Source organism: Hermetia illucens, chromosome 4, assembly GCF_905115235.1.
Source record: "Hermetia illucens chromosome 4, iHerIll2.2.curated.20191125, whole genome shotgun sequence".
Lineage (NCBI taxonomy): Eukaryota > Metazoa > Arthropoda > Insecta > Diptera > Stratiomyidae > Hermetia > Hermetia illucens.
Window position 1 is genome coordinate 155717217 of NC_051852.1, and position 20142 is coordinate 155737358.

The 20142-nt window shown below is 44.2% G+C and overlaps 1 protein-coding gene across 4 annotated transcripts in view; it reads right to left on the bottom strand.

Moving 5' to 3' along the window:
• Nucleotides 1-20142, bottom strand: part of LOC119655119 (calbindin-32) — a 356244-nt gene that overhangs the window by 11486 nt on the left and 324616 nt on the right. For all 4 annotated transcript variants that reach the window (XM_038060846.1, XM_038060842.1, XM_038060844.1 and 1 more), the window contains one exon: nt 14271-14327. In XM_038060846.1, coding sequence (XP_037916774.1) covers nt 14271-14327 — 57 coding nt within the window. The remainder of the gene's footprint in view (nt 1-14270; nt 14328-20142) is intronic.

Sequence of the window (20142 nt, forward strand, 5' to 3'; positions counted from 1 at the left end):
ATAAACGGAAGGGGTTGAAAGCTCCATTGACCGCTGCAAGCGATGGCGGTCGTAATATTACGAAAGAGCTTGCATGTGGTCGCAAATCTTTCGATGGACTTGAAGGCTGCAGTTCTGCTGCTTCCACTCGTACAGACATTTTGGGGATTCAAAACCTTCCCAGAGAGTGGTAGAAGAGGATGATCGTCAAGATCCCAAAGAAGGGTACCCGTTTTGAGTGTGGCAATTGGAAAGGTATCTGCGTGCTATCTGTCGTCGTAAGGATAATAGCTAAAATAATTCTGGAACGCATCAAAGTACATCTCGAAAGCTTGATCGCCAGAGAGAAGGCCGGTCTCCGCTCGGGATTCTCCTGCATTGACCATATCAACACCCTACAGATCATTTTGGACAGTATGCAGAGTTGAGATCGTCACTGCACCTGCTCGTCATCGATTTCCAGAAAGCTTTCGATCATGTGCACAGGGAGTGTATCAAGAGTTCTCTACGCATTATGGGCATTCCAGGCAAACTAATAGCTATTATTAGAGCGACGAATGATGGCGCAAAATGTCACGTGCTGCACCGAGGTAAAGTCTCGGAGATTTTGAGGTCCAAAGTGGAGTCCCCCAGGGTTGCATTCTATCACCGATATTATTTCTTCTTGTTATCGGTGACGTGCACATACAGATGCAGGCAAGGAGATCAATATTCAGGATGGCCGGTAGTATGAGTGAGGCGGGGAGCTGCCTCAATCGAAGGAAGATTGATGTCCTTTCTAGGCGGTATCCCGAATTACTGATACCGAGGGACAACATGACAACAAGGTTTCACTTCGATAAGAAGTTTGAAACACGTTGGAGTAACAAGGCAAACTGGGAGAGCGTGGCTGCGACATACGACTTAAACCAGCAACTGATTACTTGGTACACTGACGGATCCCTCACAGCAGAGGGAGCGGGTGCCGGTGTCATTGGTCCAAGGAAAATGTACTTTGAGGCAATGGGCAGGTACACTAGCATATTCCAGGCGGAAATTTACGCCATAGACAAATGTGCCTCCTTTAATCTGCAAATGAACTACAGGGGGCAGAACATAGCTATTCTCACCGATAGCCAAGCAGCGATCAAGGCACTTAGGTCCAACCAGGTGAACTTTGAACTGGTATGGGAATGCCTTGAGAGACTGAATACACTCAGCTCGTCCAACAAGGTCTGGATGCTTTGGGTTCCAGGCCATGCTGGGTTGGAAGGCCATGAGGCAGCGGATGAACTAGCCAAGAAGGGAGCAGGGACGCCTTTACACGGGCCAGAACCCTTCTGTGAAATCGGAAACGGTATCATGGCTATGAATCTAAGAAACGAAGAGAAACGGTTGAGGGAACTATATTGGACGGGCCTACCAGGGATGGAGCAGTCCAGGGTGCTTATTGGGGGATACGAACCCATGCGCACAAAGAATTGCTTAAACCTCACCAAAAAGAACCTCCGAATCATAGTGGGAATTCTCACTGTTCATTGTCGGCTGAACTATCACCTAGGGAAGCTAGGGATATCTACGGGCACTGCCTGCAGGTTCTGTGAGGAGGAGGTTGAAACCTCTATGCACGTCCTGGGACAGTAGCCGGCACTTGTGCAAAGTAGGTCGATACATCTGAGAGAACACTTAATACCAGATGCAAAGCTGAAACTTCTGGAAGTGGGGAACATACTAAAGTTCCTAACGGTTACAGGCCTGCTTGAGATACTATGATCAACAGGTACACTATAACCAGTAAAAGAGGCACAATAGTTCTTCAAGGACGCGTGCGACTTTCCCTTAACAGAATAATAATAATATCGGTGACGTTCTTCAAGCTGCCTTGTCCGGAGGACGTGGAGGAGTTCAGTGGACAATGATATCTTTTTTAAAATACCTCGGCTACGTTGATGACAAATGTTTGCTCTCCCACCTTGTCATATACCGTGGCGAAATAGCTCTGGATTTTGAAAGCGAGGCAAGTAGAGTTGGACTGAAGACAAACACCAGCAAAAGCAATATTCTCAGTCTGACGGGTCATCGCACTCTCCCTATCTGCATTAATGAGCAGAGCATCGAAGGCGTCGATAAGTTTGTATATCTGGGAAGCATGGTTTCTGCTGACGGAGCTGGATGTTGTCCAAAGCGTTAACAGCGTTAGCTCAGTTTTCGCTGTCCTGTCTAAAATCTGCAAATGCGATTATCTCAACACCAATATCAAATTGATATTGTTCTGTGCTAGTGTTTTTTCTGTGCTCCAGGCTTTTGTCAATACCTGTGTGCGTCGTATCATCGGAGTACACTGGCCTGACACTACATCAAACAAAGAACCTGGTCGGCGAATGGGCCTGGCACTCGCACGGACTGTGATCGGAAGCCGGAAGTGGCAGTGGATAGATCACACTTTAAGGAGGGGCGATAATTGCAGTGCGAGCTACGACATGCAGTGGAATCCAATCTCCCAAGATGGCCGATAAGTGGGTTGCCCCAAGGGCACTTGGCACAGAATAGTAGAGGAGGAGCGCGAGCATCTTGAGAAGTCGTGGGAGAGATGAAGTGTATTTCAGATAAACGCGAGCGATGGCGCGTAGAATTGTAAGATCGGTAGGGGCCATTTGAAATCGAATTCAGAGTTCGTCTTTCAATAAGAAGTCTGCAACTTTTGTAAGCATATGAATGACATCTGTGTTCTTTCATTAAATATTTAATTTATGAAATCTTAAGTTGAAGCCAGTTCAGATACTAATTATTTCCTGCAAAATCTACAATCCCCATCGTAGCCCCAAAAAGATTACTGAGGCAGTGCGTAAAGCGTAATGAGCTTATTCTCCAACTTTTTCTAATTTAGATATAATGAAATAATTTAAATACCTGGCATAAGTTCCCTAAGCTGAAAACAAAACGAAATTTGAAAGGAAAAAGTTTCATCTAAATGCGTAGATAGAATTAATTTAACTTCCTCCAAAAATCCATCACTTAGTCCACCCCCATAAATTCAGTTGGTACTTGAATAGAAACCATAAATAAAGTTTCCACAAGTGACTGAGTGTGAAATCCAACTTACTTAAATCGCAATAATAAAGACTACCCTCGAACATCATTGATTTATAAGACAAAAAAGTTGGCTTTATTACCATTAGATAGATGAATTCTATTCGGTTGAAGATATAATCTATTGTGTGGAGTGGACTCCTCTATTCCTTATTTATCCTTATTAGAAAAGCATAAACTTTATGCTTTCATTGATATCTTTATGAGAAAAGTTTTATCCTTGCGCAACAGGTCGGACGTTTCTGGGGGTTGAGAGGGAGGGGGAAGGTTACTGTGTCCCCTAAATACGTGTGGGTTCGATTTGAATATTTAAGGGTATTATGTGATTTACCCATGAATATGTTCCATTTCTACAGAGGTTATACCATCTGATCCTCGTTTATTGATTTCTTTGTGAATTCTCTCCAACTCAAGGTTTACGTAAACGAAAAAGATACGATTATATAAGGAAAGTTTAATTTCAAATTTCTTTGTGGGTGGAAGGGACCTCATCCTAAAACTTCTGTTGACGTTTGGGATGAATTTCAATTTTTTGCGACCGTTTTTTGAGCTACACCTACGGCGGAAAGTGCGGTATTCTAAGCAGATAAGTTGGAAATGTATCCTCTTTATAGACAAGTCCTTCGAATTTAACAAAGTACCGACTATAACAAGTCATTGGGTGGGATCTATTTGCTTAGCCAATAACTATGTGGTTAGAATCTCAGCGGAAAGGAGGTGCCTATTTATAGAAATTTCCTTTCCAGCCTTGAAGTTAAAGATACAAAGAAGCTAATGGTAACAGATATTAGGTAGAAATTAAAGTAAATGACTTCAAGGTACCGTGACTAAGTAGTGAGGGTAAATAGAACTTGAAGGAGTGTTAACAAACAAGTCATTAGAGAATTATTATAAAATTAATTAGGAAGAAAATGATAAGGATACAGTGAATCTTGAGGTTTCAGCAGGAAGCTAATGCTTCTTCGTCAACTTGAAATGTTGACTGATTCAAAAGGATTAACTAATGAAATTTTTTGACAAAGCTTCGTCCAGTGGATTCAAGAGTTAGGACTTTAGACATCTTGGACGCCATATCCAGGAGCCTCGGATTGATTTGACAACACAACTACGAACCCGGCAACGAAAACGGAATAACGATTTGCGCATTTTCTTATGGAACGGGCGCTCCCTGTACAGACCGAATGCTACTCAGCAACGATACCCTGTCTCAATATAAGATTGATGTAACAGCGCTGTAAGAGATGCGCTGCACAGGGACCGGCTTCCTGGAGAAGAGCCACCAAACCATATATTATATATATTATAACGGTCATCCAGTAAACCATGCGCTCGGAGTAAGTTTCCTAGTCAGCTCAAAAATGAAGCTTGCTGTTATCGGTCATATTCACAGACGGAAAAAGAAAGCTTGGCAGAACCGACAGGTGTGTGAACTCGAAAAGTACAAGAAGCAACCGCACCAGGCGCGGAGGTGTTACCAATAAGTTAGCAGGATGAAGCCTTATACGCCTTGATGCTCATCCTGCCGAGACAAAGCATATTGGAGGGATGGGTTGTGTATTCTGATGAACTGCTCAACAACCAAAATATCGACGAGTTGGAGGTTCCGCCAACTGAAGACGACGGACAAAAATTTGTCTCTGCAACAAGCGATGGAAAACTGTTGGAATATGGCCGACTTTAAGCCCGCCTATGATAGCACAGTCAGGGTAAAACTGTACACGGCCATGAAAGAATTTGGTACCCCGATTACTCTCGAGACCATTTAACATCAACAACGGTCTAAGACAATGATGATGCCTTATCATGCGTCCTCTTTAACCTGGTCTTGGAGGAAGTGATTCGCGATGCAGATGTTAGTGCAAGACGGCCCATCCACTTTAAGTCCACTCAACTACTGGTCTACGCTGACGGTATTGACATTATGGGGACAGTCTATTTTCATCCAGATCAAGCACACGGCGCGAGATCTTAGGCTGCACATTAATGAAGGCAAGACGAAGTACATGGTGGGAACGTCACCCCCTAAGAGCAAAGAACGAACAATATTGAATCGCGGTGTCCGGGTTACCTAATCCGTGTGGATGAGGATGATCCAACCTGAAGTCTATAAGAGCAATATCTATGGTAGAAAAAAAAGATGAGGCAGACCCTGCCTTAGATGAAGTGATGGCGTAGGTCAGGACGCCAGACAGCTTGTATGGACATCGAATTGGTGAACCTTGGCGCAAAACCAGGGTATCTGGAGTTACTTACTAAGGTAGGCCTAGACTGGATGTCGATTATTGCTCTTTAGATGATGATGATGATTAAGTTTTTTCATTCGGAAGATATCTACACAAAGGCCTAAGAATTAACAATTTAAAGTACATTTTCTTATATATGGGTCTGGATAGCTGAGTGGCTAGAGCGCAAGGCTATCATATGGAACGTCGCGGTTCAAATCTCACTGGCCGTAACCAGATACGTATCGTGATTTGACATCGGATACCAGTCGACTCAGCTGTGAATGATTACCTGAGTCAAATCAGTGTAATAATTTCGGGCGAGCGCAATGCAGACCACGTTGCTTCCTATAGGGTACTATAATCCTGAAGTCGTACACCGGTCTTGAATTAAGTGCTCTAACACACTCCAAGGCCCTGATTCAATTGGATTGTTACCCCAACGATTATTATTATTATTTTCCGAGTTGTCACAATCTCCGCAGATGCCGGATTTTACTTAATTTAATCACTATATACCAAGCATTTAGGCTCGAGATGCCGAATTCCTTTGATTTCCCGAGCCAATGGTTCATAGTTCACCTTCTCCACGTATTTCCGTTCGATGTTGCTATTATGGGGGATAGCAACGTCAATAATATACGCGGAGGGACCGGTTTTGTCAACAGTGCGTCAGGTTTATTGTGCGGTATATGGCTTGCCAGTCCCAATACATGCTGTCAGCAGACCTATTAAGGACTACTTGCGACTTATATCGGCAATGTGGACATGTTCCCGTGATTGGTGCCATAACAGTGCAGCCAGAAATGAGATGGTCCAACATCTCTAATGCTTAACCACACCGTCTGCACTGGTCGTTCTCTACCCGTTCTTCCATTATGAGTTTTTTATAAGCTCGGGTGGCGACCACGTCGTCCTGAATGGCACACGTCCCCCTGTCTCAGCAAAGAGCTTCCCAGTATACAGCTACCTGTTCGACAAATGGCTGCCAAAGACAATTCACGTCTTTAGCGTGCATTGCTTTCTACTTCCATTCATCGATTCGCTCTTGGTTCGGTTTCATTTCACTCAGAGGATTGAAAGATTGATCCTTCAAGTTAAGTGGAGTCAGCCCACAGTTTGCCTTACAGACAACAGCATGCAAGGAACTCGCCAGCTCCGTGCTGTAAAAGCGCGCAGCGAGTCGACTTGGCCATGATGTTGTGCCACCACGTCAATCACGCCCCTCTCAGCATTCTTCAGATCACCAACATGAGCATGGTTTCCTTGCAGAATTCCTAGGTATTTGTAGAAGTCTGCATCGGTCATAGCTTGGATGTGGAGGTCACTAATCTTATGCCTGGCATGCGGCTCGTGATGACCTTTGCGGATGGCTTGGACCCTTGTCTAATCCAAATTCTATCCGAATATCACGGCTGTACATGTCTACTATTCGCAACAGACTTCTAAAATGGTCGTAGTACCAGCATACAACTCGATGTCATCTAAGTACATCAAGTGTGTCAGTTCGCCCTTAGCATACTTTATTGCCAAACCATGCCCTCTAGCATCATTTAGTAGCCATGAAAGGGAGTTCAGTGCCATGCATAACCAAAGCGGACTCAAGTAGTCTTTTGGAAGATGCCCTTCCGTACATGGATGCGCCCTGAGGTATTAGCACCCTGTCGCCAAAAACTTTACTAGTTTCGGATCAATGCGTTACAGATGTAGTACCTCGAGTATGCGGGATGCCATCGAAAGCCTTGGGATAATCGATGTAGCAATTAATGTGGTTTCTTTGACCTATACTTGCTTTTTTACCGAGTCGATAATAGGTTGATCTTTGCAATCCCTTCACCTAACTCAGCAGCCCTTCCGCTCCTCGGATAGAATGTCGTTGGTCTCGAAATGCGCAGTATCCTTTCACTAATAGTGGACGTTGTGAATTTTTAGGATGCTCGTAAGCAAGGAATCGGTCTTGTGTCTTCGGGGTCGTGCACCGTCTGCTTCTTAGGGATAAGGTAGGTAATCCCCGCTGTGTTCCAACCGACGATACATACTGGTGAACCGGCTAGACGAGGAGGCAGTTGGGCTTGTCTCCGACGTCCTTGAGAATTGCTTTCATAAGTGGTTGAAAGAGCAGCTCGCTGTCATTAAGACGGCTAAATATAATCGCTGGCTGACAGAGCTAACGCTGGGTGACGGTCGCCAAGCCAACTGTTACGTGAGATTAAGTAATTGGGTGGCGACAAAGTCTGGCTCCCGGTGAGCATATAGGCCATCTTGACGTGTGTGGATTTGGAGTCTCTGGATATGGTAGTCGTTATCACGGACAGAAACCATGAAGACCACTTGCGACTCAATGTCTGGTGAGGTATCCCGCGACAACTTAGGTCAGGTGGCTCAGCTGCGTCTGCGTCTATGAGTTGCCAGAGGTCGTCGGTGCTTTGCGTTCGGGGAGTGAGACTAGATCAAGGTCTAGATTCGCCTTCCAAAATGGATGACCGGTTAGTAGGTCGTCGGCACCTTCGGCAAGTACCGGGGCATCTTGGTATCACCGTAAGTTCGCTGAAAGGACTACAAAGTGTACCAACCCCTGCAATTTCTCTCCAAATAAATCAGACTTGCGGGGAGTTCTGGGGACTGCTACCCGAAATGCAGCACCACGTCGCCTCACAATCTACAGCAATCCATTGAGTCGATGGAACTACCTGGTCGATACAGGCATTGAAGTCTCAGTTCTTCTCATATCCCGGCATAAGAATTTAATACCACAATCATTGAAACTTCCGGCAGCAAATTCTTCGCCGATAAGCACGTATGGTTACAGGCACGACGAACGTTTTCTTGGCGCTTCATAATCGCGTACATCAGTATACCTATCTTAGGCGCAAATTTCCTGTGCCACTATGGTTTGCTAGTGGATATCCACAATAGGTCCCTCACTGACACCGCAACTTCCCTAAGGTCATTAGGAAAAATCTCATCTTGCTCACCCAGCACTCTTTCCATCGTTTTTGAAGACATTGGCAACGCACGTATTCATGCATTTTTCAAAAATACCACAACATCACTACCGAGCGCAGTCTCTCTGAGCCCGTTAAGCATGATGTTCAGCACCACATCACACATCAACACTACTGGTTCTTCATTTTTCTCTAAGGAGCGTTCATTACCACCGCAGAAGCTCTCAGTTGCGTGGAAAGAGCTCAAAGAACTTCTTAAGCAGGAGTATTTGCAGACCTTCAAACAGTTGTTGGTCTTCGCCACTTCACATGGATTCTAAATCCAATGACGTGTGGAGACCTTGTGGCGACTACAGACGTCTAAATGCTCATACCACTCATCCACGGCTTTGCGCACTCTATCGCAAATTGCCGACTCGAACTCTCAACCTTGGACTTAGCCAAGGCATACCATCAAATCCCTGTAGCTCCCGAAAACGTTTCGAAAACAGCAATATGCACACCTTTCGGACTCTTCGAGTTCAATACAATGACTTTTGGACTGTGTAACGCGGGCATTATTTGGATGATGTTCTGGTCGCATCTTCCCCCGAGTCCGAGCATTTAGAGCACGTCCAGTGCGCCTCCTTGAGGCGGGTCTAGTACTCAACGTTGAAAAGTGTAAATTTCTACGATCGCAGGCGAGATTCCTCAGCCACCTAATTACCCCTGAAGGCATCCAACTGGACCTAGTCAGGGTGCAAGCGATTTCGAGCTTCTAAACTTTAATCGTTGTTGTTTTTATAGGCGCGCATCATCAATCGATCCTTAACACCTTCTTATTTGGCCCGTCAACCAGTCTTTGGTTGTCTGTTTAGGTAGTTTCCAGAGGCTGTCCAAGCGTTTGAGATCACCAAGTAACAGCTGATGGATGCTACACTTCTGGCATTCCCTCAGCAAGATGCACCGCTAGCCGTATTCGTCGATACCGCGGACATTGCCGTAGGTGTTAATCTTCACCAAAAAGCGAATCAAACTGTCAGCCGTTAAGCTTCTTCTTCAAACAGCTCCTGAGTTACAGCATCTAGGATCGTGAGTTACTCTTCACGTGCCTCGCAATTAAATACTTCCGGTTTTCCCTTGAAGGCAGGCCGTTCACATTATTCACGGGCCATAATCCACTTACCTTTGCTTTGAAGCAAAAGCCCGACAAGCGTCTCCTCGCCCACTTTGCCACTTGAGCTTTATCAGCCAGTTCACTTCCGACATTCAACACGTGCCTGGAGAAGATAACGTGGTTGCTGACGTTTTGTCACGTGTTGCAGAGGTCGAGATCCCAGCTACCGTCGATTTTCCAGCGATCGCCGGGACGCAGTAGGACGATGCAGTTCTTCAGAGCTTGAAGACCAACTCCAAACAACCCTGAATGTTTATTTGGTTTCCTATCTTCGGCTCAACATCTAGAACTGCGAAACCTCAGACAAGGGGCTAAGGTCATATATTCCGGCCGATTTTTGAAAGGAAGTATTTCACGCCGTTCATGACCTGGCACACCGAGGCATTCGGACAACGAATCGGTTAGTAACCGCGAAGTATTTCTCGTCGTCCATGAACAAGGTCATTAAATCTTGGTCCAGACAGTGCATCGTATGCCAGAAGTGCAAAACAAGAAAGAGGTAGGAATGTTTCCTTGGTCCACCAAGCGTTTCCGCACAATCCATCTTGAGATCATTGGCATTTTGCGAAACTCACACGGTTTCAGGTATTGCCTCACAATTATCGACAACTTGACGCGGTGACCTGAGGCGATACATCTGAAAGACATTACTGTAGAATCTTGTGCAGGGGCCGTCGAGAATGGATTACATGCTTTGGTGTGCTGGCAATTATAACCACCGACCAGGGAATTCTGTTTGAGTCCTACCTTTTCCTAGAGTTGGACCATCGTTTACCACCCGCAATCCAATGGGATGTTCGAAAGTTGGCATAGGACGGGGTAGGCTGCTCTTATGGCCTAAGACAACCTCTCTTGGTTGCAGGTCCTGCCACTTGTTCTTTTTGGGGTCCGAACAGCCAATCGCGAAGAATTTGCTGCAAGTCTAGCGGAGCTGGTATTCGGGGAGAATCTGATACCCCCCAGCGACCCTGTTCCCGACATCAGGTCGGGACTCAACGTTACCGGTCCATTACGTCTGCTCAAGGATGCAATGCCAAAACTGAAGCCGGCACCACCCGCCAATCACGCAAAAACCGTGACTGACGCGCCTAGGGATTTCCAATCATGTGCGCACGTCCTAATTAGGATGGACACTCCTCGAAGAACTGGAGCGAGGCTGACATTCTTATAGCCTCAGCGGGTGCTCAGGGGTACGATCAAAAGGGTCTCCTTGGCTCGTTTAGCAAGAAAAGGCGATCAGGACGAGAGGCGCGCGTCCACCTTGACTTGCGACAGAGGAGTTGAGGGAGCTGTGCGTCTAGTTCCTCGCTGAAAACCCCTTTGGTTTCAGTTGGGGGTGAGTGTTGTGGCGAAGCGAACAACTTGCGCAAGTGCGAATCGAGCTGCTCACATTTTTGCAGTCAAAAATTGTTTTTCGATGTCATTTCCAGATGAGACGAGCCCGAGGAGACAAGGGATATTTATAATTAATAGTAATTAGAACAATATATTTTAATTTATTTATAATTAATAACTCCGTCGTAGCCGGTCCTAAGCCCGGTTGTGAAAGGAGGAGGGATGGACAACTTTAGTCTGAATGGCTGTACACAACCGCAATATCTGAGGGATAACGGGCGGGAGCCGTCTGACTTGGTGACTGGGTCGGGCTCCTGTAATTGGTAGCACGGCGTCGAAACTGTGAGTTGTGTTGCGGTTCGACGACTACGAGCATTGCTCCGCCCGCTGCGAAGTGCACTTAAGAAATGAACCTCTTCACCATCCGCTCCTACTACGAAATAACGGCGGGGCGGGTACAACATCTTACCGCCTTTGTTGCACCAGAGATTCGTCGAGAGTTTCCCGCAACTCGCGCGCGTGACTGTGCAGCGAGTCGCAGACCAGTACCGCTTTATTACTCGTTGCGACACAATCCCGGCCATTATCAAGGACCGTGTTCGACTTGAGGTCATCGCGGAAACTGGTGAACGAAAGTCGATGGGGGCAGAGGCGGCGGGATCAACAACACCACGTCGCACTGCAGGCAACAGTTTCAGTACTCGCCGAAGCACTCTTCTTCACCGTCCAGCTGAGGTTTCCGCTTAGGGTTGGGACAAATTCCAAAGAGCGTATACAAAATTCTTGGAAGTGTATCCTTTGCATAGACCAGGTATTCCCAGGCTCTATGCATCTCCAGCAACTCCGGGAATTCTATCTCAAATCAATGATGAGAATGCATCTCGACTGTGTCCTCATATGTCGCTGCTGCAACTACAATCATTTGTGTTCTGTCACATTGAACGGTTAGAAGATTCGCTTTAACGTTATTGGTTTGAGTGATCGAAGAGATCCACTATGGAAAATTCGTCTGGAACGTCGGTGGGACTCACTAAGGCAGGACATTGTTAGGCTGACTCAACTCAGCTCTGGCAATGGCAGTAGACGAGTGAAGCATAAAGTGCAGAGGGTTTGCCATCCCCAGTGAAACACTCGTAGTTGAAATTCTGGACACACTAAACCAGAAACTTTCTGTCGTATGCAGTCGGTTACGACGGCATGGCGAAAGTCAATCCAGACGTGTCCAGAATGTAACATTCGCGAGGAACCAGCGGAGCCTTTTTAGATATCTCAACGAATCCCAAGCGAGAGTCCAGACAGCACAGTTTTCGGTAAGAAGAGGAAGTTCGACGAGCCATAAACAGCTCGAAGAATTGGAGAGGCCACCACTGTGGAACATCATGTATAGTGATGTACTTAATTTTTCGGTTCCGGGGGAGGCTACGGTGGTGGGTTACGCCGATCACGTAGTACTGGTTGAGGTCGCAGAGCATCTCAACAATACTGAGTTGTACTCAAGCGAAGCAATGTTAAGGGTTGGTTAGAGAGTGCTGGACTAGCACTCGCAGAGGAAAAAACGGAAGCGGTCTTCATCACTAAGCGCCGCAAAAGAAATTATGCCTGCATTAGAGTAGGGAATCGTATCATCACTTCCAAGCCGGCCATCAAATACTTGGGGGTGATGATAGACGGAAAACTCAATTTTAAGCAGCACATATAGCATACTTGCAAAAAAGTATCCACCACGAGTATGGCTGTGGCAAGGATGGTGCCGAACGTAGGAAGACCGTGGCATACTTGCAGGCTGCTCATAGCCAGGGTGGTGAATTATATCATGCTGTATGCAGTCCCAGTTTGGGGAAAGCGCTGCAGGTTTTAGGCAATGCATATACACTGAGTACGGTTTACAGAAGACCAGCCTTAAGGGTGTGTTCTGCCTTCAGGGCCGTCTTAGACGATGCAGCGTTCGTCATCTCAGGAATGATGCCGATTGACATCCTGGCAACCGAGATGATGAACATTTATAACACCAGGTCCGCCTCTCCCTTATCGTAGGTAAGAAAAGCCGAAAGAGAGATATCCATAAGCAGATCGCAACAGCGATGGAACCAGTCAAAAAAGGGTCGTTGGACTTACAAGTTGATCCCTTCCATCGGGAGTGGCTGGAGAGAAAGCATGGGGAGATCAATTGTAATCTGACCCAGTTTCTCACCGGCCATGGAGGATACCGTCAATACTTGTACAGGCTTAAATTGGACACCTCACCTAATCGTCCAAACTGCGACGGGGTCCAGAGGACCCAGCGCACGTATTCTTCTAATGTCCTAGGTTCGTGGAAGAAAGGAGGGATCTAGAGGAAACTCTAGGTGAAGCACTATCACCGGAAAATTTTGTCCGGGGAATGGTAGCTTGCCAAGAGGAATGGGATGCGATCGATTCCATGATCGCGGTAATCGAGGGTAAACTGCGAAAAGCAGAAGAAGTGAGGAAGGCGTAGGGAGACGGAAGGAGGCCTAGCTAAAATGAGCTAACTCCGCCCCGTGATGTAATACCTAAAGGTGGTTCTACGGGGTAGGGGGAGTCGGGGGTGGTTTTAGTGGGTAAAAATCCCACACTCTGGCACGCCCAGGCCAGAGTCTTTCGAATATTTCGAAAAAAAGACAGACAGACAGTAAACCGATTTTAATAAGGTTTTGTTTTTCACAAAACCTTAAAACAGAAAAAAGAAGTTAATCATACAACGTTCGACATAAAAGGTAACAACTCCGAACAGTTCTACAGTTTTATGCATTTAGGGACAAGTCTAACAACGTCTCAAATCCAAAATCACCATAGTGTCGTCCGCCCTATGGTTCCGAGTGTTGGTCGACTATCAAAGGCAATGAACGTTGCCTGGCAATAATGGAGACAATGATTTTCCGTTAAATCAGCGGAGGACAATCGTGGTTGATGTGGGGTTGCACCTGTTGCGGAAAGATTGCGAGAAAGGGGTTTTCGATGGTAGGGGCAACTAGGAAAGTCAAAATATGTTAAGGTTTTACTTCGACTATTAAATTAATTTATGTAATTGGAACTAATAAGTTTCTTTTCAAATGTGTACATGGTCGAGGGATGGTTCTCCAATTTTCAGATAGTGCATGGGCATTTCAGATTAACTTAATCATCTCAAGTGGTACACGGTACATGTTGGCAATATTATGTAAATTCAAGAATGAAATTCCCTTTACTGACCTTCCTTGTCAACGTTGCAAGTACGAAATTCTAATTTGGTAAATGAAAATGTAATTATTGAATTATGATAGGTTGGACCGAAAGTGTAGCGCTCTGTGGATCACCGGATGATTATGAATTGATTATGCTGATTCATAAATTCATCTCTTTTGCAGAATTTCATAAGCTTTTATGTAATTTGCTGGTTAGGGAATGGATGTTATTAAATTCCCCGGATAGATGTTTCGCGAAGGACATTAGCGAAATGAAAAATCAATAATGTAGGGTTTAATTTGGAAAGCGTTGAAAATGTATCTATCTAGTAAATTTCGAAGTAGATAATCGAAGAGAATAAAAAATGTAATTAGCACTCACCCTATCATACAATGAAAACACTTTCTCAATATCTTCCTTTGTCAGTTTGGCCGCTCCCTGTAAAAGAAATTAAAAAATTTAATCTAATTTTGTTTATCAAAAAAAGATATTTCGAACGTGAATGAAAAATTTTCAAACTATTATTTTTTTTAATCACATGGTTGGTATCGAAACTGTTATTTGTTTGTAATGTTAACAACAGTTTAACATATTTCTTTTTGATTATATAATACTATATGTATATGTAAATTGTAAACATGGTTGACTGTGTGTAGCAGGTGATATGTAACAATAAATTTACAATTGAAATTTAACAAAATGTCATGAAAACATTTTTGAACATTTATTGAACAGTAAATTACGAACAGATTGTAATAATGGATAATTTTGTTGATATGACATACACATGTACATATATGTTGATTTTTCATGGTTTTTATTGAAAATTCGGGTTCAGATTGCCATAGTAGTTTGTGGTGTGAAATATGTAATGTGAAAAAGTACATGTAATGGTTTTGCGTAAGGATTTTAATAGTCTTCGTTATTTTTTTTTAAAGGATATGATTGAGTGAAGAGTAATAAACGGATAGAATGAAAATAGGCGAGAAGTGATGCGTGATGCTATGGAATTGAAAGCTATTCTTTCGAAGTAATCGGATGAAACGAGGTAATTGATTATGTGCTTTCATGCATGCTAACAGATATATATAGTATGTATCCGTACATATAACATGACTGATGGATGACATTCGAAAGCAATGCTTGTCTAGCTTAGCATGTTCATTCTGACTGAGGGCCAGGCTAATGCATTACAGTGTTCAATCATAAAATAAAAATACTCAGTGCCGAAAATCAATTTATAAAATTTCAAAATTAATTACGTTAGCTGAAACATAAAGGAAATATTATTTCAAAATAATCAATAGATTTTATCATAAAATGAATTAATTTTGAATTAGAATTTCGGAGTACATGGAGTGCAAAATGCTCATTTGCGGGAAAATTTTCATATTTCGAACTTAGTGCCATTAGGGTTGGTTTTGTCGACTTTGCCAAAGCCTGACTGTCTGTATATGGCATTAAGCAACGTATTTTCAATAGAATATTAGAATGTTCGATCGATAACCTAGGGTGCAGCAAAGCCTATATTATTCTGCTAAGGGAAAGTCGCACCGCGTCCTTAAAGAACTATTGTGCCTATATATACGTAATTAATTTATACAACAGGTATGGTTGGAACTACGTTCAAACCCAAAAATTAACGCAGTGTCGTTTGCCCTGTCGCCTTCTACGGTTCTGAGTGCTAGCCGACTATCAAAAACAATGAATACCGCCTAATGATAATGCAGACACAGGATCAGTGGCGTAACACGCAATAATCATATTCGAACAAGTCGGTAAACCGGAAGCTAGACGCTTCAGGTATGAACGGTTTTGTATATTTCTTTGATAAGTAGATTTGAGTGTGCATTTGTCCCATTAGTACGTAGAAATATATGCATATATTATGTGAAAATATTGATATTCAAAGTCTTGAATTTGCAAAAAAGTGAAAATTATAGTAATGTATTATTATTAACTTTATTTGAACAGATATCGGTATATAGGGTATTACGGAGTCTAGGCACCATCTATTGATTTTTTTCAAATTTTTAGGTAGTTTCTGAGAATAGGTCCGTTAAAAAAATTACCACTTTCAACCCCCCTCACTCCCTGCCTTTCCAACAAATGTCAAAATTAATACCTGTTTCGGAAAGTAATAATCGAGGCCTTTCATTTGATTCCCAACGTGACTATATTAGGTGAAAAAAAATGTACACCTTCCTTTCGCATGTATGAGGACCCTCCCCCCTTAACCTCAACGTAGAAGGACACCACTCACTGCATGCCTGGGCGTTCACAGTTCCCATCATCTCACCAAATTGTGTATCAATCGGTATAGCCGTTTCTGAGAAAAGTGTATGCGATGGACAGACAGACACACAGGCAGACATTGAACCGATTTTAATAAGGTTTTGTTTGTTGTAAACAATAACAGCAGCCTCTTAATAAATAGCACGAACACCTAGTTCGGTTATGAAAAGGCATAGAACTCCCACCATGCAGGAAAGCTCCTATGCTTGGCTCTCCTACCCAAAGGAAGTGAGTGCGCGCCAGCCAATCCGCAGCGTATTAGCCCGCAAGCAGAAAGATCAAAGCAGACGATGCGCGCTTACAAGCAAACGATTATAGCGGCGGGAATTTTTTGAATTCAGCGCTTGGAGTGCCCGCGTTCTGCTCGGGAAGAAATGAAGATTTTTTTAAGACCAAAGGAAATCGATGGTTTTCTCCCTCTTCACTGTACACCCCCCTCAACTGACGATTGTTAGGTTTTCAATGATGGGAATGTCAGCTCTAGTTGTTTTTTCGGCTAGACGCAGCTTAGTAATCCGAGCTCCACAAACCTAACGCTATTAAATGATTCTACCGTACTCACGTGATAGTTCATACTTTTAAAGGATTATTTTCTCTTTTCTGCCCTCAAGATTCCGATGTATTTGTGGCAATCAACTATATTTCTGCTATCTGTTGTCGATAATGAGGTTGGGATGAGTCTGTATCCGTCATTGACATTCTTCTCCGCATCGATCAAATAATTTTGACCTTTTCTTTGCCTAGTTCGATAGCATTGACCAAAATGAAAACATGATGAATGAAAACGTGATGATGAAGTTGCACCTTTTGTAGATGAAATGACTATTCATGTGGATACGCATTGCTCCTCCAAACAAATCTGAAATCACCTCGGACATCAATACGCTCAAACGGGGTAAGTATCGACCAAAACCACGCTTCCTAAATATATAAATTGATCGACGGGTTCGATGCTCTGCCATGAACGTATATAAGAAAAGTGCGATGACCTGTCAGACTGAGAACCTTGGTTTTGTTGGTGTTTATCTTCAGCCACACTCTACTTCCTGCTCGTCATTAAACTTCATAGGACCACCGAAAGATTTCCGACCACATGCAAGTTGTTCTTTCGTGATGCGGTATACACTTCTGAAATCATTACTATCTGCAGCAGTTTTTACCTCCCTGAACAGTGCAATAAAAAATTCTATTTTGTCACAGCACACAATGCATCGAACTTCCTGGCATTTCACAAGAATTCGGAGCTCGATCACGTCATCCCATCACTGATCACACTCATCGATCCGCTTCCCTGAGTCAGTCATTGATCCGCTTCAGTAAGCAGTCAACCACATTTTGTGACGCCCCTTCGGGACGTGGGTATCGTCCTGTATAGCGGCCGAAAAAAAGAGCAATGTACATCCTCATTCCCAGGCAAATTATTCAGTGTGTCTGGTGTTGGATCAACAAAGTAGCTCTCTCATTGTCCACAGCTGCATCATATAAGCGGTAGATGTCGAACTTGTTCGGTCATAGCTCTCTAACCAACACGCAAGCGACCATTAGGTGGTGATCCCTTTCGGGTCGTTGTGTTTCCTCACCTGAAGCAAGGAATAAACTCGCAACTCGGTGCTGCATTGGTGACAACGACTAGGTGATACCCATCATGACTATATTTGGTGGCAAAACAATTACACCCCCCTTTTGTATGTATAGGGACCCCCCTCCTTAAATTTGACGTAGAATGATGTAATTCACGGTATGCGTTCACAGTTCCCACTTTTCCACTAAATTTGGTGTCAATCCCTATAACCGCCTCTGTGAAAACTCTGTGTGACAGACAGACAGGCAGCCAGCGAACCGATTTGAATAAGGTTTTGTTTTGCATAAAACCTTAAAATGAAGCTGAGGACAGTGGTTTACGTGGAGCGGTGCGAGCGTGTCTGCCCATGAATCACAACGACTTAGTAGCCCAAGTTAGATCGGGACTTTTTATCAACATCTTAAATCTTAAACACCAAGGAATGCAGTGTAACGGTAGGTAACTAGCTAGATTTGATTAGGAGTAGACTATTTGAACAAACAATGGAAGGTGAATATAATCAACCCGGAGAAGAGACATCCGTCCGAACGTCGGATGGCAACACAACATCCAGCCTGGTACCCACTAGCAAGGGTGTTGGCGAGAAGACGCCACTGGTAAATATTGGAAGCGATCCATTTAAGAGGAGTAGTAATAAGGTAATAATAATCCCTGACAGCAAAGCCTGATAATGCTGACGAAATTGGTCAACGCGCCTCGGTAAAGGATGCGAGTAGTGAGCTATAACAAAGCTAGGGACGATGATAAAAAAACCTTATGGAGTATGTCAATGCTCGACATAATGAAGTACGAGAAGGACTAAAAGAAAGTAGTGAAGGTAAGAAACAGGGAGAAATACTACAGTTAACGCCAAGAATGCTCCCACCTAGAGGCATCCCCTTCACTATTATGGATGCACAGCACAACGTACACTGGGAACAAAGGAAACTCCGGAGCTCCGTAAAAGACTGAGAGAGTCTAATGGAGAAGCGGAATCTCCTCCACGCAGCCAAAAATGCGAAATGAAGAAAACCCCTCCACGGTAGATAAGTAAGCAATCACATGAAAGCTACCAGGCCCTACGGCGAAAGACGCTAATTGCAATCGAGGTTCCACTTGGGCTAAGGTGGAAAAGAAGGAAAAGCTACAGAAGAGAAGCCGGCCCGATGCGTTAATAATAACGAAAAAAAAATGAACTTACGTACGCTGATATTATTCGGAAAGTCAAAACAGACACCTCGTTAATAGAGCTAGCTGAAAGTGTGAACCGCATAAGGCGATCGCAGAAGGGCGAATTATTGCTGGAAGTCAGAAGACTTGCAGAAAAAAATCGAGTCGCCACTGGGTGAGGCCGCAGAAGTGAAGCTCAGTAAAAATCGCGTGGTTATTGAGTGTAAGGGCTCGGACGACGTTACAGCGAAGAAAGAAATTTCTCAATCCCTACGATCCCAGCTGGGAATACTGTCGATCCAGGAGCGAGATATGGCGGCACACAAACTGCCTCCATAAGTCGAACACTCGAAGCGGGCCAGTTCTCATGTATTCCTCGGAGACTTGGGTTCTTAGCAAGAAGAATTGCGAACTGTTAGCCGCGTTCGAGAGAAAAATCCTTCGAAGAATTTTTAGCTCCTACATGAGGATGGACGATTCCGTAGCTTACATAACGACGAAATCTATGAGCGATACCATGACCGTGCGGTTGTGGATAAAATCCGGCTCAATAGGTTACGGTGGGCAGGTCACTTAATCCGTATAGATGAGGATGATCCCGCCCGGAAAGTCTATAAGGGCAATATCGGTGGTAGGAAAAGAAGACGATGGTGTAGGTCAGGACTGTCTGGCGGTCTTTTAGGGATATCGAATTGGTGGACCTCGGCGCAAAACCGGGATGTCTGGAGTTCCTTATTAAGGCAGGCCTAGACCGGATACCGGTTGTTGCGCCGTTGATGATGATTAAATGATCAAAAGGCCGGCTGAAACAACGATCCCTTGATACACGACTCCTCCCACGCCCACCCATCACGTCTATGACTGAGCAAAATACCACAATCACGATTTGCCTCCGATTCTGAACAGGGAGAAGAAGAAGAAAAGAAGTGATTTAACCAATTATGGTATATCAAAACCATGGGGAGACAGTCTCTCCCCATTTGTATGGGTCCGGAGGTGTTAAATTTTTAAACAAAATGTGGTAAAATTAACTTGAGCTTGAATTAGGCAATTTTCACCTTCAATATAATTTGCACCCACTTCGTGTTTGCTTATGTATATAAAGGAACAGCCCACATATAAGAACCACTCTTGTTCACGCCATTCCCAGGATAGAAGTTGAAAGTGGTTCGTATTCCTAAAAAAGAGGTAGGTTACCTTCAAAAGGTAGAAAAGTTCCGCCTTGTT